Below are 23374 nucleotides of genomic sequence, written 5' to 3' on the forward strand. Positions count from 1 at the left end.
TAGATGTAACAAAGTTGATTATTGTACAATGAAACAACGCTAATGAGCTACATAATGACACATCTTCAAAACTGAGGAAAACAACCTAGCACAATAAATTAACACATCCAAAAGAGAGACCACAGGACAAAGGACGCACCTGTCCGTTGTCACATAATGACACATCATTGCCAGCCGAACTAAGCCTACAGCAGGGTAAATGAGTCTCTCTCAAATTAGCCCTGTACTGTGCTAGTCGAATTCACCTGACCCCCGCAATCTTCCCAAGCTCACCCGTTCATCTATCTTTCGGCCGCCTCCTGCTATGGCTTGCCTTACCTTAGTATCCAGTTTGCTATTAGACCAACACCTATCTGTGACGTAAGCAAGATTCCCTCCAATGCCTACCATTTACCGTTCCACGTGTTGTCCTAAATTTAAGTAAAGCGAATTTCATTAGCCTTCTACGACTGAGGCTAACTGAGTCGACTGAGTCAAATACTTTTTTGTAATCTATGAATGCTGTGTAGATGGGTTGGTATATTTTAAAAGTTTTTCCGCCACCTGGTTGATAGTGTGGATATGATGCATTGTCCAAAATCCTTTGCGAAAGCCTACTTGGTCCTTTGGTTGATTGAATTCAAGGGCTGTCTTAATTATATAAGCGATTACCTTGGTAACTTGCACGTAACAGATAGCAAGGCAGCGCCATCACCCAATCGCAAATTACTGGGGTAGTAAACAACATACACGGTCGAACCCCAATATATCGAACCTAGATAATTCAAATTTTGGTTGTATCAAACTTAAGGAACATCCCCTTGAAAATCCCATGTAAATGTATAGGAAAGCTGCATCGTATATCGAACTCAATTTCACCAGACGTTCGATATACCGAACTCCGCACCACACATTGGACGGTGCGCCTCCCCCAAAAACGATCGCAATCACCCTCGGCCATTTGCCACGTGACATTTTCAAGCCATTAAGCGGAAGGAATGAGAGGGCACAGTTCGGCGACGGCTGGTCTAAGGCAACACCGTGCCCTTTCCCCAAAGGCGCATGAGTCTGCGGTGAGCACTGCCGCGCTACCACGTGAATGAAGTTTGCAAGCCATAGGCGTGATGGAAGTAGAGGGAAACAATGCAGCCGTGGTGTTCGCGAATGGGAAAAATGTCATAGAGCGAAGCGCAAGGGTTTGCGCACTCTTCTGCCGAGCTTTACCTCTCCTTTTCCTCTCTCATTTGCGGTCTTTGTTTGCAGCAGCACGCACTACGCATGCGCGGACAAGACAGCTTGGCCCGTGGTAAACGCTTCTCTAGTGCGTGTTGTGAACACTGCGCGCAGCGGCTGACATGCGATGCGTGTCTCGTATCGTGCTGAACGTGTGTAAGCTACGGCAGCTGCAGACGCTAAGCAGCGGCAGTTCTTTTCTTTTCTTTTTTTTTTGAGGGAGTTGTTTATCCTTGCCAACGTACAGAACATGCGGCGGAAGCAGCAATTTTTTTTTCTTTTGGGACAGTCGTCCTTACTTGTGCTGAACGTGCGGCGCAGCGTAAGCTATGGCGGCTGCGAACGTTAAAAAGAGGCAGGGCTTTTTTCTTCTGTTTTTGCGAGAGTTATCCATTCTTACATCTATAAATCAACGAAAGCATGCGGTCAGCCGCGGTCATGACACCGACTTTTAGCATTGTTCGCTTCAAATGGCATTTGAAGCTATCACCTTTTCCAATGATTTTGTGGCAGTGGACTATGCCTGCCTCAAGCGCGGCAGGGTATTTCTTTTTTATTGCGAAAGCAATACTGCTAGCACTTCGAGCCTTTGGCGTGTCGTGGCGTCTCCATACATGACCTTACACGTGACCGTGTGAAGTCATGCCAGACCGAAACGGGGCCCAAGCTCGCGCCATCGGATTGTGGCAGTGAGTCCTTACAGGAGCCGCAGCGGTGACATCCCGCCATTTTCACATGACCGTGTGACGTTACACCAGACCGAGAGACGGGGCCCCAGCTCGCGCCATTGGATGGTGGCGGTGAGTTCATACACGGCGCTGTGTCGCAGCCGAGAGAGGGCGCTCGCTGTTTGTGACGTCACACTAGGAGAATAAATGGGGCTGTGGCTTGGCTTCTCACAGTAGTCGGGGCGCAGCCTTACAGCATGTTGGTTGATGCGTATAAGGCGAGGCTGGAACGATCTGCTGCAGCCAAGAGGCGGCGCCGTGCTGAAGAAACAGAAGAAGAACCACCTGGCTACGCTTGGCTCAACTAGGCGTAGCTTGAATGTTCAGCTGAACTGGTTGGTCTATGTATAAGCAGGAAAAATTGCTTTCGCAATTCCCCAGGCTTAAACAAGTTGAGCCACAGCAAACTTTTTTTTTTGCGAGAGTCATCCATTCTTCCATTTATAAATCAACGAAAGCATGCGGCCAGCTGTGATCATGGCATTGACTTTTATGCAGCTATCACGCTTTCCAATGATTTTTTGGCAGTGCACTATGCCCGCACCAAGCGCGGCGTGATAAATTGAACCAGGCTTGTGCAATCAAGCCATCACGGGTACTCTGCCAGGTTCACTCCCTGTCACCGCAAGGATCTATCAAAAGTAGAGTCAAAAGATAAACACACCGTGACGGTATCGCTGCGTAACATCCTGGCACACTCATGCAAATGGCGGAGCTCATGCAAATGCCCCGTCTGAGCCGTCGGACATATCCCATTCCCACCTCTCCCTTACCCAGCAGATTCTCTGCAGATTCCTTCAGACTCGCTCTCTCCCATCTCTATCTTGGAACATCCCCTGCATTCTCCCTGTGTGGTGACTCTCATGCCACACTCTCCCACATCATTTTCGGCTGCCTTGCTGACTCTCCTGAGAAGACTGAGAGGTCCTGCTCTCCGCCCCCGAACCTACAAACTGCAGCTTGCTGCCTTGACTCAAGCTGCCGACGTCATGAAGAAGGGGACATGAACGTTTGACATATTGACAGTGGGGTGGCCAAGGGACCTGGGAGGGTCTAAAAGTAATTTGCTTCCCCCCACCTCCCCTAATAAAGTTTTCTCTCTTAAAGTGCCAAAGCAACTGGGGTGATAAGGACAAGATGCGTACTGTGTTTATTCCCTCTTTATCCGAAACAATTCTGTTGTCCCGCTTCATATGCAGTCTTCTCTATAGGCCTTTCAGGCCTTGCGAAAGGCTGCTGTAATTGGCTTACAGGAAAGGCCTTCCTCACCTTCCTTACACCTTCCTCATGGGCATCTGAACCAAGACATAAGGGAAGGAAGGTGCAAGTGAAAACGGAAAGAGGAGAGGATGTAATGAAGGGCAACGGAGTAATTGGGATCCCTTGCAGATCTTTTGTGCACTGACATCGCACAGCAAACGGACGCCATTCTGTTTCACTTCCACCGAAATGCCACTGCCAGCAGTCGGGTGCAAACCCAGGTACTCTGATTCAGAAGTCGAATACCTTAACCACTGATAAAGCATGGCGGGGCGCGCAAGGTTCCTCCTCGCCCAAGGAGAGGCCTTTTTCCCATTCTGCAATTTCGACTGGCAAACTGGTGGCGCGGGCCTTGAATATTACTTTAAGCAGACTCAATAGCGATTACACTAATTCGTCTAGGCTTTTAGAATACAGTCGAACCTGGATATATCGAACTCGACAGGGATCGCAAAATAGTTTGATGTATCGATAATTCAATATACAGAAATCGGCTTGAGACGTTATGTGCGATTGTGAAAAATGATACTGTATTTGTCGCGTAATCAACCCACTTGCATAATGAACCCAACCCCACTTTTTTACCCCTGACAATTTGAAAAAAAAAAAAAAAAGCGTTTGGTAGCCCATCCCGTTTCGACCGTCGCATCCACAGCTTATTTATTGGCAGTGCGCCAGGATGCTACGCAGTGATGTCACGGCGTGTTTATCTTTTAGCTATAGTTTTGATAGATCCTGCTGTGGCAGGGAGCGAACTTGGCAGAGTGCTTGTGATGGCTTCACTGCACTAGCCTGGTTCGATTATCACACTGCGCTCGAGGTGGGCGTAGGCCACTGCCACAAAATCATTGGAAAGCGTGACAGCTGCAAATGTCATTTGAAGTGAACAATGCTAAAAGTCAGTGTCCTGACCACAGCTGACTGCGTGCTTTCATTGATTCATAGATGTAAGAAGTCCATTCTTCTTGTAAACAAAAAAAAAACCTGCTGCTTCTTAACATCAGCAGCCGCGCTGCGCCGCACGTTCAGCACAAGTAAGGACGACTCTCGCAAAAGAAAAGAAAAAATTGCTGCTTCTAAACATCCGCAGCTGCTATAGCATACACTACGCCGCACATTCACAGCACGACTGCAAGAATTAACAAGTCTCGCAAAAAAAAAAAAAGAAACTCTGCCGCTTCTTAGCGTCCACAGCCTACGTAGCTTACGCACACTCAGCCCGACCACATGAGACGCGCATCGCATGTCAGCAGCCTCGCGCAAAGCATTCACAACACACACTGGAGAAAGCATCTGCGACGGGCCGAGCTGGCTTGTCCGCGCATGCATAGTGTACGCTGCTGCGAATGAAGACCAGGAAAGAGAGAGGAAGGGGTGAGATAAAGCTCGGCAGAAGAGTGGGCACACCCTTGCGCTTCGCTCTATCCCATTTTTCCCCTCTCCCAAACACCACGGCTGCATTGGTTCCCTCTAGTTCCTTCACGCACATGGCTTGCAAACATCACGTGCTGGCGCAGAGCAGCGATCACCACAGGTGCGCGCGCCTTTGGAGAAAGGGCGCGGCGCTGCCTAGACCAACCATCGCCGAACTGTGCCCTCTCATTCCTTCCATGCGTGGCTTGAATACGTCAAGCGACAAATGGCGAGGGTGATGCGATCGTCTTTGGGAAAGGTACGCAATGCGTGGTGCGAGTTCGATGTACTGAACGACCGTGAAACTGAGTTTGATATATGACGCAGCTTTCCTACACTTTTACATAGGATTTTCAAAGAGATATTCCGTGAGTTCGATATAACCAAAATTTGAATTATCCAGATACGATATATCCGGTCGACTGTATAACTGAAAGGAAAAGTAAATAACAAACTCACGTGTTTCCTCGTTGCTTTCGATCTCTTGGGCTCCTCTGTTTCTTGCTCCACGCGGCAGAAGGCGGCGTGGAGCAAACTTTTTCAGCTGGGCGATCAAGGCCATGGGAACGTCTAAGAGCGTCTAGTTTGGAAAATAAACAAATTATTAACTGCACAATATACACAATTTGTGGTAACTTGCACTAACAGGAAAGCAGAGGAGACATTTGACAATTAAACTTAATTACTTCTTCGGTAATGTATATGTGGGAAATTCGACTGCGGCAGACATGTAGATGTAAGCAGATCTGACGCCACCATGGCTGCCAGGCACTTATGCTTCGTGTTTCTACAGGTTATGCAGATGCTGTTTCATCATCAGCCTGACTATACCTACTGCAGGGCGAAGGCCTCTCCCATATTCCTCCAAAAAATCCAGTCCTGTCCTAGCTGCATCCACTTGACCCCTGCGAACTTCTTAATCACATCTGCCCACCTAACTTTCTGCTGACCCCTGGTACACTTTCCTTCCCTTGGAATCCAGTTTGTTACACTAAGCAACCATCGGTTATCCTTTCTTTGCGCCACATGTCCTGCCCATGCCCATTTCTTCTTGATTTCCACTAGAATGTCAGTGACTGTTATTTCTCTGAACCACTCTGCATGTTTCCTACCTCTTAACGCTACCCTTACCATTTTTCTTTCCATAGCCCTCTGCATTGTCCTTAAGCTAAGCAGAACCCTCTTGGTTAGCCGCCACGTTTCAGCCCCACAAGTGTGTACAGGTAAGATCCTCTTGAGCAAAACTGGTAAGCTGCTAGTCATAATCTGGGAGTGCTTGCCAAACGCGCTCCATCCCAGTCTTATTCTCCTTGTTATTTCCCTTTCATGGTCCGGATCTCCGGTTACTACCTGTCCTAAGTACACATATTCGCCTACTACTTCCAGTGCTTCGCTACCTAATGTAAACTGCTGTTCCTTCCCTAAGCTATTGAACATTATATTAGTCTTCTCCATATTGATTTTCAAGCCTACCTTTCTACTTTTCCTGTCTAGGTCATCAATCATTCTTTGCAGTTCATCCCCTGAGTTACTTAGCAAGGCAATGTCATTAGAAAATCGCAGATTACTGAGGTATTCTCCATCTACCCTTATCCCTAACCGCTCCCATTCCAAGTCTCTGAATACTTCCTCTAAGCAAGCTGTGAATAGTACTGGGGAGATCGTGTCTCCTTGCCTAACACCTTTCCTTATAGGAATTTTGTTACTTTCTTTGTGCGAACTATGGTTGCTGTGCAGCCACTATGTATATCTTCCGGCACTTTCATGTACAGCTCGTCAACACCCTGATTTCGCAATGCCTGAATCACGGCCAAGGTTTCTACTGAGTCAAATGCTTTTCCGTAATCAGTGAATGAATGTGTGACTGTTTATCATAGCAACATCGATGCAATGTGTCCCGTTCCAGATTACACCTTTTGCAAGGACTGGACGTGCCCACCCTTCATCTGCACTACCTTCGATTTCACATCACCACTGGACATGACAGCGCTGCCTGCGGCTGATTCTCTCGCTTGCTGGCCACCATAGTCACCTTCGGATGAAAGACTACAAAAGCAGCCGCTACAGCCGACCATTTCGGGATCTGGCGCCGCCTTAGCTGCCATGCACTTAGCTTCAAGTTTCTACAGGCTGGTTATTACCATCGTTGTTTAAATGGCAAACCTTTTAGAAAACAGGCGTCAAATCCCCACCCAATGCCTGTACAGACTTGCATGTCACACGATCGGTTAAGGTGTGCGCTGCTCTAGGGCCATTTTTTGTCTGTTTTCAAAATTGCTGCTACTGCTTGCCGGGAATGTCGAGCTGAATCCTGGTCTTCTTACTGAAGAACAAGAACAAGAAATGTTTAAGGCTATTATACAGATACCATCAATCTTGAAAAAAGGAGTCCAACATTCTTGACAAAATTTGTTTGCTCTGATGTAATGAGCAGGCCATTGAACAAAAAGTATAGGAACTCGCTGCCAAGGTTGTGTGCGCTAAGGACAGCGCATCATGTGTCCCACAATTAAAAGAATCTATAGAAAGGATCTCATCTTGCATCGAATCGGTTGCTTCCTCGTTTGCGACAGTCCACAAAGGCCATGACGATCTAGATAACAGAGCAAGGAACAACCTGTTGTTTTTTTGGCCACCCAGATTCTGAGAATGAAACGTGGGCACAGTGTGAAGAACTGATTCTGACTTTTTGCGCTGAGAAACTAAGTGTAGAACTTAGCTTGATGGATATGGAAAGGGCACACAGACTTAGGCATTACTCACCACAAGAAAAATGGCCGATCATAGTGAAATCCTTATCTTTCAAAAACAACACTTACTTGCAGCTGCCTCAAAACTAAAAGATACGGGTTTTGCTATCAGTGAAGAGTACTCGAATAAAGTAAGGCATGAGCAGAAAAAACTGATACAGTTTGCCAAGGAACATGGCGGTGACTTCAAATTTAATGTCAACAAATTAAGCTTGGCAAAACAAGTTTACATGTATGACACCGCTACTGATGCTGTGAAGGATATAAACCAATAGCCATCAAGGAATCCTGCTTCACAGAAAAGAGCTGATCCTAAAACTGACTTGATATGCTGTCAACTGCCTCAGCCTCGAGAATAAAAAAGAAAAAGGAGTTCGCTGCACTCTTGCAATTGGTCAAGCCACATGTGGTCATTGGCACCAAGTCATGGTTGGACGAAATAATAGACATCCGCAAGGACCGTAACAAGCATGGCAGTGGTGTCGTTTATCATTGTCGATAATGGACTGAACAGCATATCTCTTAACACAGAAAGCAAGACATGCAAAATGGTCTGGCGTAAGGTCATACTGGCTAACGGTTCCTCACTGGCTACTGGCTCATTTTACTGATCTCCAGCACTTAAAACACTGCAACCACTATTTGAATTCAGCAACATCCTACTAATCCTGGATGCATCTTACATTATTTTAGGCGGCGATTTTCATTTACCTAATGTAGAACGGGTCTCCCTTAAGCCGAATATAAAGAATACATCGCTTCTTCATACTGCATTACGTGAAATGATTGACGCTGATTCCCTATTTCAGTCTGTAGAATGCACAACTAGAATGCCCTTAAATATACTTTGCTACCGCTTAGTTTCCGAAATTCAGCTTGACGACCTGCCACTGTAAACGAAAAGAGTAAAAGCAAAAAAGCAAATAAGCACGTAGGCGTGCTACCTCCTCGAGCTGCGCTTGCTGTTCGATTTCTACTGCTGCTCTATATGCGTGGTACTTTGTACACAGCCTCTCAGTATGAAAGGGAACTATCAGTTTGCGCAAAAAGACGGTTCGTTTTTTTCTCTACTAAAGTCGAAAATTGCTTTTGGTCATTGCATATGCCAAAATTAATTCTAGTCAGAAAAAGAGGAAAAAAAGTAGGCTTGGCACATAGAATGATAGAATAAAGATTAACTTGATTTGAATGCTATAACTTCGTTCTTTCTGCAGACCATGAAGGTTAACTCTTCTAGATTTGCGCTATGTAAAACAAGGCGACGCCATGGATGGGCGAAGAGATAAGTGCGTTTAATAGAAACAGGTAGAAAGATGATGAAATGAAAAAAAAAAAGAAAAAAAAGACGGTACATATAGAAAGCAGGTTAAAACCTAGGACATTCAGTGTAGGGTAGCACGAAGAGGGAAATGGGGGGAGGAGGTGGCTAGCGGAATTTCAGGTAAGCATACGAGACCTCTAGTGGTAGCACTGCTTCTTGTGAAGTATGGCTACGAGAGTCTCACAAGCTCGCTTACCAGAAAGCGAGTGATTAAGATGCGGGATCTATTAGAGAAAACGGCATATCCTTTTTCTAGGATCTTTATATAGCGTTCCTCAAATTTTTGCCAACTTATGCCTTTCATTAATTGGTGGTAGGTGCCAGATACATGAGTGAATAAATGTCGAAAGAGAAAAGGCAGCATGGAGCTAGGGCCCCCCCGGCTCAAACCGCAGATATATTTCCTCTTGCCGTGGAGTGCCTACCGAATAGGGCGCGGGACACACACATACGCAGGGAAGCAATCAGACAGAGGAGCTTGGAAAAGGTGGTGAGCAAGAACGTCTTTATGAAAACAATAAATGAGGCAAAACGCTTAACGATGCGTGCGCAGGGGATGTTAGGCATTACAGGAGAGGCTCGTGTGCAAGAAAATATGATTAGATGATAACAAGCGCAATGCTAACGCATTCACCGCTCCTGTATTTTTTTTTCGCCACCAAGCTCCTCATCTCTAGCAAGTGGAATAAACTTTTGCCCAGTAAAGGCACATGCTGAGCCCATGTCTTTGTGCCGTTTTACCTTGTGTAGTATGCACAAGTTCGAGTTATTCAATGTGTACATGCTGAGTCGCATTAACACAAATTCCGCGTGAATTGGTGAAATAAGGATGTGCAATCAACAACAGGCAGTGAGCTTTTCAGCGCGTGCACAGTGCCTCCGAAACCTCTTCCCCATAAACGGGGGGGGGGGGGGGAGTGAAGAAATACATTTTAACAATGAGTGCGCAGCCGTCGTGTACGCTTCCTCATGCATGCCAGGCGACCTCTCTGCAATTAACCTCACCCTGTCTAAGAAAGCCAAGAAACAAAGTTCAAAAGAAAAAGCGTGCAGAGAGGGCAAGGATGCGCACACTCCCCTATTCACGCCACCCGGTTCTCACACAGGCAGGGGAAAAGTTAAAAAAAAAAAAGCAGTCTGAGGGCAAGGAGAGCCAGGACTGGAATATGTAGCTGTGATGTTGGTTCTACGTCACCCTTGTTATCAGGTGATCCTCCCCGTCCGACGTGCAAACATTGAGTTGCTCAGCTCGCGAGAGCATGTAATGGGTCGCAGTGCTGCTTGATGCCGGGAATAGATTTCAGCAGCGCCACTTCATTTCATTTTCGGTGACGCCGCACCCTTCTTAGCAGTCGCTACAGCAACATGCGAAGCTATCTCGCGCTTATTTTTCAGTGGTGACATCTCCATCTACCAGTCATGATTTCATGATATCCGCAATTTGCTGAGAAATGAAATGCATGGCGCCGTGGAGAGCGGCTTGGCTCCGCAAAAACTTTTGACTGCAGCAATATTTAAGATGTGCAATTATGAGGTAACGAAGCTTTACTGAACTACTCTTGCCACTCTATTTGCTTGATGTTTCTTCTAAAATTGCTTTGTAATACCGTTGCAAATGCATGTAGACAAAATAAACAGAATAGCAATGTTCTAAGAATGCGCGATTTCATTTGAGGTACTGAAAGACAAAAAGCTCACTGCAACGAAGTTCGCGATATAATGAAATTTTTTTCCCAAAACGTACTACTTCGCTATGCTCAAGTTGAACTATACCTGCCAAGCATGACATTATCTGAAAAAAAAAAAAAAAAAAAGATTCAAGGGGGGACCGCAGTAAACAGTGGTGAGAAGGAAACATGTTTAGAATAGAAAAGCACTGGCAGCTTCTCTGTAGTGCAGAGGGGGGGGGGGGGGGGGGTGCACATGCTAAGAATAGAATAAACTCTATAACTAACGCAATATGTGATCGTTTTTTCTGTTAGTTAAAGTGCAAATATCTCGAAAGGAAAATTAGAATCCCTTAAATATATTCCCTCTGCATTGTAACTAGTGCATTCTCCCTCCCAATCTTTGCAACAGCAAAGCTGCAGTTGTTTTTCTAACATGTTTCCTTCTTATCAGTGGTTACATTGGTTCCTCTTGAATCCCTTTCTTCAGATGTCACCAGAAGCATGGATTTCTCTGATTTGTTATGTTTTTTTCCCCTAATTGTCCTTCTGGAAAGCTCTTGGTACCTATTCACCTACAGCTGTAATGCTTGTCAGGTCCCTTTGAAATACCTGTCTGTCCCCTTTCAAAAAACAGGTGTCAGCCTCCAACCTGCTTTAGGTGCTGACTCATCTACCTCGCATTGTAGTTTTTCCCGCTGCTGCCTCTTCTTTTCTTTTCCAGGTCATGGGATCATCTGTTCCAGGATCATAAATTCATACCCAAGAAAACATTCTTTCACTCCATACTGCTGCTTGTTTCTCTTCCCTTCGCATTTTTATTTTCTTCTTCGGAAGCAAAAGTACATTTAAACCCTGCCAGTGATGATCGTGCTGCACAGACGAGTCCCCTCGTCACAACGTTGGCTCAACTTGTGAACTGAGGTGTCCCCTCTACCCTTGTTCAGTGCTCTTTCATACTGTGCAGCCGTCTTCTTTCTCTCATTCTGCCTTTCTTGGTTTACGGGGTTTAAAATCCTGAAGCGGCTCAGGCTATGAGGGTCTAATTACAAAGCCTATATCCTAAAATACTGCGAATGTTTTCAGTATAACAAAATTTCGACAGGGAAAGTCCACTCACTTTTGAATATGTCCCCTAAACTGGCATGGTGTGCTCCGTGGTAGCTGAGCCTTCAACGTAGAAACAGGCTTGCGCAGTTAGGCTCCGGACAGCAATGCTTCCAATCATCCAAGGTGCGGCAATTTCCCGGGAAAAATCGGTGCTGAGTAGCACAAGCACACCTACAGTTATAAAGGTTGCTATCAGGCACATTGCAAAAATAATACGCTAAACTTAATGGCTTGAAAATGGCATGATGCGCAGTGGTAGGTAATGTAGCATTTAATACCATGGCAAATAACGTGCAATTACAATGCATACAGGAAAAACTGAGAGGATAATTTTGACAAAACAGTGCCATCTTTGCTTATGGTCATTCCTTGCCAAATGCATCAGTTAGCGCTCGATACTCCGTTTTTTTTTTTTGCAGCATTTACTACTGCAAAAAGCAATTTCCAGACCTCAAGGTTAAAAATCCAGTCATTTGACAGCCTTTTAAATTTTTCTGTCAGCTGCATGACTATACTCATGGAATACTTTCGCTCTGCAGCGACATGGGAAGGGGAAGAGATAGTCTTTTGCCCCTGCACTATGAGGACAGAAACAACCCTGCACTATCCTTTCAAGCTCCCCTCATCACCCCTCCCCTGAACAATTGACTGTCCATGGCATGGACACGAAGGCCAGTCTCATTTCTTTTCCTGTGTTGCTTCACTGCCAAGCAAAAGAAAGTTGTCCGAGAGTATTGGTGTACATAAAAATGTTCAATAACCTTCTTTCTTGCACTAAGAATTTCTATGACAAATGTATATGAAATTTACTTTTATATTATGCAAGAAGTTGCCAGTACAGTTATTCTTGTTTCTTTAGTTCTTTTTTTTTTTTCGTTCAAGGTGTTATTTTTTACCTTTAAGAAACTCAGCTCAAAATTTCTGAGGATATTATGAAATCTTTAGCCAGAATATTTACTACTCCAGGATGATCTGGGCTAGTTGGTTCATGTCGAAGGTGGAACTGTAGCCAAACAGAAAACACACACAAAAGGAATACAACACGACACAAGGTTAACTAACAACCAACTTTTGTTCGGGGGCGCAGACGTATCTAAGAGTGAAAGGAAGAGGGTGAAGAAGTGAGGGGCACTAACACAAACAATGCACTCCGTTGTCGTGATGAAATAGATGAAATTAATGCCACAGGATAAGTTTACTACCCAAACAAGAAAACGTATGAACGCGGGTGGCGTAAAGGGCCAACCGGCAACACATAAAAGGCTAAAACCAATGCGTGTGGAAACGTGGCTGAACACCAGCAATGAGATAACAGATGTCTCAACACTGCAAGCAGTGCGAGCCCACCATATGTATGTCGCTGCTGCACGAGTCTACCTTCTTGGCTGGAAAGAGCGCGTGCTTAACACGGGAAGTGCTGGAAGCTGTGGTGATATACGACTACTAGGATCTTCCATCTGCACTGCTTCTGTGGCGTTCACCGAAAAAGAGTTCTACAACAGTTCTACAAGTTTTTAGCGCCGCAGTGTTTGACTAAGTTGGTTCTTGTTTTTGCCTCCAATCGCCCCTGTTTCCTCCTTTTGTTGTTATCTTGGCGCTAGTGTTTCAGCCACTTTTCCTCACACATTTGTTTAGCTTTTTATCTCTTCCAGGTTGGCCCTTTATACCACCCGCGTCCATATGTTTTTTTGTTTTTATTCTGCTTTTATCATGTGGCGTTCACTTCATCTACTTAGTCATGATGACTGAGTGCGTTTTTGATGTTACTTCCCCGCAATCCCTCACCCTCTCTCTTTCACCTTTATATTCCTCTGTGCCATTAAACAAATGTTAGTTAGTCAGCCTTGTGTCCTGTTGTCTTCCTTGTGTGTGTGTTTTTCTGTTAGGCTGTAGTTTCACCTTTGATATGTACTGCTCGTAAAGAGAATAGTTTCCCTTCAGTTTTAATAAATAACCTAAAGTATGGTCCTTTGTTAAAGGGAACGTGAGATTGTGTGGCCTAAACACTTTGCAAAGCGCTGCCGCCGGCCACTGGTAAGAAAGGACGGCCTGAAGTGCATGGTCGGGAAGGGCAGTGCTTACTGCGCATGCAATTTGTATGCTAGTTTGCCACTGGCTCTCTCGGGAGTGCTTTATAAAGCGTGGCAACAACGCGGCCTCATGTTCCCTTTAACAGCACACCGTACTGTACATGAAAAATGCCAAATTTGCAAGCATTTTGCCGTGTGCTGCGTATTGTGATGAAAATTGCATACTGAGGCCGCTCGCTGTAAAAATGTGCAATGCAATTCATCCGAGACCTCTTATGTTAAGAATTTGCTCGGCAACCTTTGTTAGAAATCTTTCCTTTTAGCGAACAAAAAGTGATTTTTGAAGCCGAGCTCTGCAGAACCAGTCGTTGTTGCCCCATGCTGTCATTTCACTGTGAACACAGCCTTGGTACTGCTCAAATTGCTCCATTTCTACCAAACGTTCAGGCATTGCTATCAACTGAACTGCACTTTGCATTTCTGCAACAAGCACCACAATGAAATTTTCAGTCGAACATCAGAGCACTGTAGTTTATTGGAATACTGGAATTTTTTTCCTCGATGTTACTCAGCTTAAACGAAGTGAAATGGTTTAACCAACCAACGAAAAGTTTCAAAATGGTCATACACTTAAAGTGGAACTTTTAAAGGGTCAGAAATGATGCATCTCATGCTACAGAAACTAACTAAAAGTACAAGGAAAACTATGTATGGCAATGTCAGGATGCATGAAAAAAAGAGCTCATATACAGATCTAGTTTTGCATTAGCCTAAAATTCAAAGGGCTCTTCCATGAGAAGAAATTTTTTACCGGGATAAAAAGAGGAATAGCTCTCGATGGTTCAATAAAAGGCTACAAATTTTCTGGAGATTGGAGAGGGCACAGGAGTGGCCCTTTTATAAAATAAACAGTGAGACTGATTACTGCATGTTGTACCAGGTGAGAGCACTGTTTAGAGGATGAAGCAGAGATATATGTCTGCGCCAATAGCCATTTTCATTATGCAGTCATTATATAAGTACATGTCCAGCTGCGGAAAAGGTGGAGGCTACAAAGCATGCAAGCAAGATCAAACTGAACAGTAAATATTATCAAACCATACCACTTACAGATCCATTTTGCTACCAAATGGAGTGACTACAATACCCATGCAAGCATTGATAGATGCACTAAGCAATAACAATGTTGTTGTATATTTGAGAAGAATTATGCTTGCAGGACTGCTTGGTCAGACGACAACATTCTTGCATGAGGATGTCATCAGCATCTGACCACAAGTAAGTCAGGACAATCTTGTTTTGCAAGTGGTTTTCAGGAGAATGGTCTTTATTTAAAAAGTTAAAAGCAGAAAGAACAATTTTTCTTCTTCAAAATATATTCATGCATGAGGGCCTTGAAATCTCACTGCTATAGGTAGATGAAAATCACTTAAATCACAACAAATTTTGGTGACCCTAAAACCACTGACAGGTTAACTAATGGTTTCAAGGTTTTGATTTCCCAGTGTCCAGTATACGGCAAAAAGAAAATAAGTCCAAACCAGTGCTCGAGTTCAGGATTTTCCCAGCTATTCTCATGATGCGATCACAGATTGCTGTAGGCTGCACTGTGCCTCCTGCGTTAACACAGTGTGTGTCTGTGTCTTCCCAGGTACCGGCGCTTTCACTCTGTTTATGGTAAACGTGCATTTTATACTAATATGAAGCAACAAAAAACTAAATTAGGAAGCTATCACTTACTTGCACACAAACTAACATTGGGCACAAGGCCTACCCCTTCCTCGCATGCTTCAAGTACAGAACTTGAATTAGCTTCAATGCATCCTCCAAAAATGTACTGCCGTCAGAAGTCATGAGCCTGAGCACCAAGAAGTTTGGCCTCAAAAAGCTGAACTGTCATTCAATCTTATAAACATCATGAACCCACATTTGCTCCTCCTTTCCTACCCTTTGTCTCAAGCAGCAACATTGAGGTCAAACTTGAAAGGCACATGAGCAGTCACACAGCATGTCGGGTTGACTAGATAAGCAAACTGTAACATGTTTGACTGCAGACACGAGCAAAATGCAGTGTTATGGGCTTGTCACGAGTGAATTCCCTCAGAAAGTTGAAAATAACTCAAACCAAACTGCACTCCAGCTGCCATCAGCTACCACAAATATGCTGACGCCTTGTTTCAGCTCCAGTGGCCGACAGTCTGCGGCGTCTGCATCAGTTCAGGCCATGCTGTCGAGATGTGAACCAGGAATAAAAGTAGCATCCATGCAGTGCATAGGCAAGCTACACACCATGATAGGTCGGAAAGCGCAGCTGTCGACATGAACCATGCCTGCAGTCTTTGTTACACAAGGATCCAACTATGAAGCTTGGCAGACGAATTACATCAGATGCCAAGTATTAGCGCCTGCATGAAGATGTAAGGTAAAAATGGTGCATTTTTTGCCATTTGATGAAATAAAACAAAACAAGGCAATTGCTGAATTTAAAGCTATATTTTATATGGTAATGAAGTTCTGCTAGTCTCGGGGCAATATCAGTACGGCAGAGAGGCAACGTGCTGGCTCAATAAAAGAATTAACTTCAAGCTACCTAGTTAAGAACATTAGTACTGGCTCCTTACAATTCAGTTCAATTTCACACACACACAGAGATGATTACAAGAAACGTTTTCAGGCTGCTGTGCGGCATGCTACTAATGTGCCACATGCCTTAAACTTGTTTCCCCGCATTAAACCACCTGGACTATGAATTTTTTCTTGTGTATCCCTGTATGTGCCAGAGCACTGAACAAGGGTTGAGAGGAAGCCTCAGTTCGCAAGCCGAGCCGACGTTTTGACAAAAGCACTTGTCTTCATTTCAGTGCTCAGATGAAGACAAGTCCCTTTGTCGAAACGTAAGTCCGGGTTGCCAATTAAGGCTCCCTCTCAACCCTTGTTCAATCTCTTTCAAACTGTGTAGCCATCTTTCTCTTATTCTGCCCTCTTTGTGCCAGGCATCTATCAAGACTTTAACACAGTTGCTTGAGCAGTTTTCTATGCTCTCAATGCCACTTCCTTGAGATTAGCAAAATCTTATACTTGGTTAACTGGAACACAGCACACTGTACTAATGCTAGTTTGGTGCAGTCTTAAAATAAATAAATCTCCAAAGGTAAACAGATAATTAAATTTTGTGCTACTTGGCTCAGGCCTTTGTCATAATTCCTTTTCTCACCTACCTTTATTTCCCTTGTATCATGCCTCGTGTAATCCTGTCTATAGCCCAACATTTTATGTTTCAGTGTTTGCAAATAGTATATATGTATTGCAGCAATGAATCATTGCTTTTCACTAAAGTGCACCTGTTTGGTTAAAGTACAGCCATGTGCAAATGCTAAAGTGCCTACTATGTAATGACTACGATAGTAAGGATTACTTTCACAATTACAAACACACGACTTCTGCAATATGTCAGCAGTAAATAAAACACAAAGTTCCTGCGTAAATAGACATGTGTAGTAAAGCCAGTAAAGCAAAGCTGTCACAACGGTCGCGCAAAAAACTGCATGTATACATTTCACTCTGCGACTCGCGATCTTTTTTAAAAAGTCAATAATTCTCGCATTTGTATAATGCGCTCTGTCAGGTTCGCTTTTTCTTTTTTTTTTTTTTGCGTCCAGTAACCTACAATCAAGCAAGAACGGAATGCGAGCGGAAAATCAAACCAACGCGCAAAATACTCACCGGCTTTGGTGGAAAGTGGCTATCATCAGTTTCAACCGCACAAGCATAGCCATAGCCTCAATATACAAGCTTGCGAGCAGTGTCTTCACGCAAGGTAAACAAAACAACTGCAGCGTGACAATCGCGGTGCGGATGCCGCGGCTGCTGCGCCCACCTACATCGCAAGCCCATTTTTCGACCACATTTTTTGTGACCGGTTCGCTAAATGGACACTAGAGACCCAATGAACTAAAATTCTGCGCATTTATTAAAGATACTTAATATTTTATCATTATTTATTAGCTGATGAGCTTGAAAGTAAGAAAAATAACTTTTTTGCTCAGCTTTTTTTTTTTTTTTTTAACGTTTGTTATGCAGCGTCTAACAAGGTCGCGTCTAATGCATAGCGGTGAAATTATGAACTGAATTGAAAAGATACTGAATAGCGGGCTTTGAGAGGGATAAGTTTGTTGTTACGGTGGTTTCTGCATTTCCTTGTCAGCTGGTTTTTTTCATCGCAGTGTGGCAGACAGGATCTGTTACCCGTATAAAATGTGTAATTCGGTGCGTGATTTGGTGATACTGTGAGTGCAACGTCGCAAATGACAACTGAAACAACCCGCCTTGCAGTTGGAACATGCACCCACCATGCACTCCCATAGGCCTCAGCGGCCCATTTGATTGTAGATGTAGATCGTGCAAGGATCGTGTAGCTAACCAAGCGACCAAGCACCAAGCCACCAAGCCACCAGACCAAGCGACCAAGCCAAGCGGCCGGCGGCAACTACTTCCGGTCTTCGTGAAAGGCGCGCGATTTGAATGTTAGCATGCGCGGCGCCCTGCCCTTTTGGCGCATAATTTTAGTTTTATATGGTCTGCAGCTGCGCCGCAGCCTTTGCAAAACAGCATTGCAGAAAAGATGCTAAGTGCTTTGTGAAATGAACATTTATTCTGATGCATATAAAACACATAAGAGATGCAAGAGATGTAGACGAAGACATTGACAAAACTTGGCACACATTAGGCGATGTGTACAGTACAGAAAAATAAAAATACACAAGGCGAGAAACAACACTTAGAGACAAAAAATAGCATGACGTTGTTTTTCGAATTATGACAAATGATATGTAACAAAAGAGGCGTTATACATAAACTACACAGCCACTGTCGCGGCTACCTTAGCAAGGGTAACTTGTATTGCTCAGGGCAGAGAGGAGTACTGACGGACTGACGCTTGGAGGAAGGCCATGGATACCGTTCACTCGTCGCATCTGCCGTGCTTCAGCTGTAGTCCGTGGATTCATGCAGCGCTGTTGGAAAAGGAATGAATATGATGCAGAGGTTGCGATGAACTGTAAGGCCACTGCACTGCACACATATGTGTGCATGTTGGTGCATACTGAAGCTTGATGAGCAGCAGTTATGGTCCAGAACAGGAAAGCTGTCATTGGTAATATTGGTACAAAAGCTACTATTGCAACGTACAGGTCAGGAAATGCAGGCTAACAGAACCTATCTGAAAATGCATTTCTACAGTGAGGGAAATAACAGCCACTAAACCATAGCCATCCTCACTAAACTAACGATGTTAAACCCCAAAACCAAACCAAACCATACCAAGCCGAAGCACAGAGCTACGTTGACTCGACTCGCTAGCGACGTAAGCGGCATAAGTCAGTTGTCGCTATCTCTTCGCCGCTTGATTCCGTTCTCTCAATGGTTGGATGTATGGATGGAATATAGGAGCGTCCCATTTGAAACGGGGTGGTAGCAGTTGCTATCATGCTCATTTTTCTCCATATATCTTAATTATTGTTTTAGATTGGTTAACTATACCAATATTTATTGAATTTTTGTTTCTACATTACTAACATTATGTCACTTTTCTGCTTTTAAGCCACCAATCGTCCAGTCGTTTTTTGATAGTTTCCACCGCCGGTTTATTCACCCGGCCATTGTTATCTCTAAACCCCAGAGCTTCAGGAAGAGTGACTGCGCCTGCATCGACTTCCGGATTGATACCATTACATTCGAGTATAATATGGTAAATTGTTTCACTGGAGTTACCACATACTGCACATGCGTCATCTTCATTGGTAAATTTCTTTTTGTAGCTGCGTGTTCTATGACACCCTGATCTAGCTTCAAAAGGTACTGCCTCTTGAGTAATCAAAGAAAGCTTCCTTCCTGATCTGCCTTTTCCACTTTCGGTATATTGTTCTACACTCTGATTCGCTTCCATAGCATTTATCCAATTTTTACCATCTGCGTTTTTCACCTGTTGCTTAACGCTCTTTATTTCTTTGTCGTTGTGACCAGCGTATACTTACTGATTAGTTTCCTAGTTTTTTTTCCTCCATTGTGTGTCAACGCTTTTTAGATATAGATTTTTAAATACTTTAGCTGCCCATCCGATACTGTTCAATTGCGTTCCCCATATTTTACTCTGAGCTTTTCGTACTTCGAAAGATGCCCAGCCCATATCTCCCTCTACAGCCTCATTTGTGGCTTTGCCGTGGGCACCTAGTGCTAATCGTCCGACGGCTCTCTGGATTTATTTCCAATGTCGACTGTACCTCTGATTTTAAGCACAAAACCGAATTTCCGAAAGTGAGCCCGGGAACCATAATTCATTTCCAAGTACCCCTCAAAACCTCATACCTGTTGTATCCCCACAATGCCCTATGCTTCATTATCCAGGCATTTATTCGCCCTTTTGCCTTAAGTGATTGCTCATGCTTTTCAATATATGCCTATCCTTCGTTTACCCATACCCCGAGATATTTATATTCTGCCACTCTGGGTATTTCATGGCTTTGTATTTTAAGACACTGATCGGTGGAGCCGTTGAAAATCATCAGACCCGACTTAACTGCGCTAAAACTGAAGCCGTAATACTTAACTAGAGTTTGCAATTCTTCCCGACTCTTAGCTATAGCAGCACAATACCGCCTGCATACATCAAACCGGGGAGGCGCTGCTCTACCGCCTTTCCGCCTAATCTATATGACAGGTTAAAACCTAGTTACTTTCTTGTATCCTCCGTTCCAGGTTTATCATATAAGGCATGAACAGCAGCGGTGATAGAGGACAACCTTGTCTTTATCTTTTGCATACCTTGACAGCTTCCGTACTTCTTATGCCTTCCCATGTAATTTCTACTTTGTTATCCCGGTATATTTCCTGTAGGAACTCTGCTATCTGATAGCCGATACATTCTTCTTTTAATATGTTCCACAGGAGTTCCCTGTTTACGTTGTCGTACGCCCCGTTTATGTCCAGGAACGGCAAATACAAAGGTCTATTTTCCACTCTAGATATTTCGATGCATTGGGTAAGCACGAACAGGCTATCATCTAAGCGCCTACCATTTTTCTAAAGCCGTTCTTAAGTTCTCCGAGTATCTTGTTACTTTCTACTCATGCTAATTGCACCTTTAATTTCACCGCCTGCATGGCCAGCCTGTACATAACAGATGTTATGGTAATCGGCCTGTAGGATTTTATGTGCATACTTTCTCCTTTCTTTTTATAAATCAAATTCCGTTAGGGTATATGGTCCTCTGAGCAGCGTCACATGGCACCAGATCACGGAAAAATTGTAAAAATGAATTAGAGCGCATTTAAAGCCTTTCACACAGTGGCGCAATGGCAAAAATTGATAAGCCAGTTCCTTTCCACTTATCTTTATTGGATCTAACCTTAAAATGATCCAAAAGGAATTTTAGGACGACGAAGCCAGTCCCTGGCAAGCTTATTATATCAATGTCTTGTGTGTGTTTGTGTTGTCTTGCAAAAGTCAGGCAATAAAGAAAAAAACAAAGAACACAGTGGCGCAATGGATTGACACTACTTACCTAACCACTGAGCGAATAATAAATCTCTTCGAATCATGTGAATACAACTTCTTTTTCTGATTTTTTTAAAAATAGCAACGTTAATTAAGCTACTAAGATCTCTCCTGGGGTATGTTCCCCTTTAGGTTGCATTACGTGAAATTCTTATTCCTATTAGTCGCAAAACCTGCCGTGAACAGAGCTGCGAAGTAACGGCATGACAACGGCAACACTGTTCAATTACCTTCACAGTTACCATTTTCTGCCTTCAGTGAGTGTATGTCGCCTTTAAGTTGCATTCAAACACATCTCTCAGTAACAATCACCGTTTAACCTGCTGAGAGACAACCAGTGAGGAGAAAGAAGTTGCGGAACCCTACCGTTGAGGAGACGGAATTACGCCTCTTCGCCGCACAACATTCCTATGGGCCCACGAGCTGCCTTCTATGACCTTCCGGTCCACAAAGTTTCCTTCATGACAGTCAAGAACTTCTTGTTTCTTAAATATGTGTGAAAAAAAAAATATCTGTAATACATGTCTTGTTCAAATTCTTTGTCTCAATCTATCTAAAAGCTGAAACAGCTAATGAGCTGCTCTAAAATTTCACATTAGGAAGGTACGTAATCGTCGGCAATATATATATATATATATATATATATATATATATATATATATTCATTATTCCTCTCCGCTTCGGCTCTTCTGTCGCCCGAGAGTTGTCGCCGCCGTGGTTCTCTCCGCTTTGCCGCAGCTGAAGGGGAGAAGAGATGGACTGATGGATTCGGTGGGGCGCGTGTTCGGCGCAACGAGTAGCAGTTTTCTTTCTCTTTCTCTCTATTTAACCCCCAATGGTTGAAAAGGCGTCAATTTTTTTCTACGGCTTCGGAACCCAGGAGGACGAACAATATAGACAGTAGATACACCTGGGAGACCCTGCTGCGCAGCTCGAACCCTGAGCTCCAGCTCCTACTCGTCCAACTGGCTGAAGAGGCTGCTGGGACCCAAGACCTCCCGGCCTGCCTCTGAGGCGGCGGCACCCGCCCCTTGACCTGCGTGTCGGGGGGTGGGTAGATCACCTTATCTCTTGGACATTAACGTTTAGTCCATCCATCTACGGCTTCGTGAAACCCTTGTGCTGACACAGCTCGTGGCATATGCTTAAACAGCATTTATTGTTTTCAGCGGGTGTGGTTCTTTGCATAAAAAAAAAAAAAAATATGGCTTGGAGTGAATGCATGGAAGTTTCTTTTAACCGAATATCTTCCACACAAAGCAACTGTGGGGCAGTACAACACCTGCAGCTTCATTTAGCCAGTATAGCATGACGTTACGTATGTATGATATGAGTACTTTATATTTGCACAGATTATATAGTTCATGAGGAGTTATACTTCCCAAAACAGTTTGTGGGTTATTTAGAGCACTTCGGACAGGCATATCGATCGCGAAGCACATGCCCTTTTTTGAGTTTGGCTTCCATCATAATGCGGCTCCTGCAATTCGAGATAAAGATCGTGACCTCGAGCTCAACTGGTACATACCAGTTAGCCACACTGTACCTGCGGCAAGTTTTTCACAAAAATATTTTGTCCATAAATTTGTTCTAAAGATGCGTCAAAAGCAGCAGAGGGCCACAGGGCAAAGTTCACCGGATCCGGATGAAAGCTCATAAAGCTGACCGCCTCTTTCCTTGACCCCGCACGAAAGGTAAACATACTGAGGCAATTATACCTGCGAAACGAGTTTATGAGCGTTTAGGATTGATAGGATTTGAGGGCACTAACAAAAGTAATTGACGATTAACATCTCAACTTTAAAGGCGTGGAATCTCCTCGGTTTACCGCAGGTCTGTTTGGGGCCAGGTTATAGGTTAACTTTATGATGCGGCTGTTAATGCAGATGTTACCATTTAACCGTCAAAATTGAACAATTGCATTCGTTTGTTTATAGAAGTTTACCGCGCAAATCCCAGGTGCTTAATACTAGGTATGTTTCAAACAGTCAGCGCCTATACCATTTCACAAATTCAAGCGTAAGTTCATGATAACTCGATCAACTCCAGAGTGTTATCATCCCCACCGCAGTCGCTCAATTTGTGTGGGGTTAAAGCTTTAGCTCAAAAGATGTATAAATAAGTTAATTTCACCTTCTGTTCCGCGCTGTATAATTGTATCAGCAGGCTGAAATGATAATATCAATGTATATCATGCACGCATTATAATTCAATGCTACATAAAGTTAGCTGTTTCAACTTTACGAATTTTCCACTATCTCCTGCTTTGCCGACTGCCTCTTGCAAACATAAAGGAGGGGAAAGCTGTGGTATTTCAGGAAACTTTACTTTG

The 23374-nt window shown here is 44.0% G+C and overlaps 1 protein-coding gene across 4 annotated transcripts in view; it reads right to left on the minus strand.

Moving 5' to 3' along the window:
• The window catches only part of LOC146173817 (uncharacterized), a 36311-nt gene extending 18944 nt beyond the window's left edge, over positions 1–17367 (minus strand). For 2 of the 4 annotated variants that reach the window (XM_084585057.1, XM_084585060.1), the window contains exons 1-3: positions 17215–17367; positions 11472–11632; positions 5073–5193 (exon numbers count right to left, since the gene is read on the minus strand). In XM_084585057.1, the coding sequence (XP_084441183.1) occupies positions 5073–5175 (103 nt within the window). In that variant the 5' untranslated portion in view covers positions 5176–5193; positions 11472–11632; positions 17215–17367. Of the gene's footprint in view, positions 1–5072; positions 5194–11471; positions 11633–15780; positions 15897–17214 lie in introns of all 4 variants that reach the window. The other 2 variants (XM_084585058.1, XM_084585059.1) reach the window with 2 other exon arrangements.
• Positions 17368–23374: the final 6007 nt, after the last annotated feature.

The sequence above is a fragment of the Amblyomma maculatum genome, chromosome 11 (assembly GCF_055883805.1).
Source record: "Amblyomma maculatum isolate TAMU_Amacu chromosome 11, ASM5588380v1, whole genome shotgun sequence".
In the NCBI taxonomy this organism is placed as follows: Eukaryota; Metazoa; Arthropoda; class Arachnida; order Ixodida; family Ixodidae; genus Amblyomma; species Amblyomma maculatum.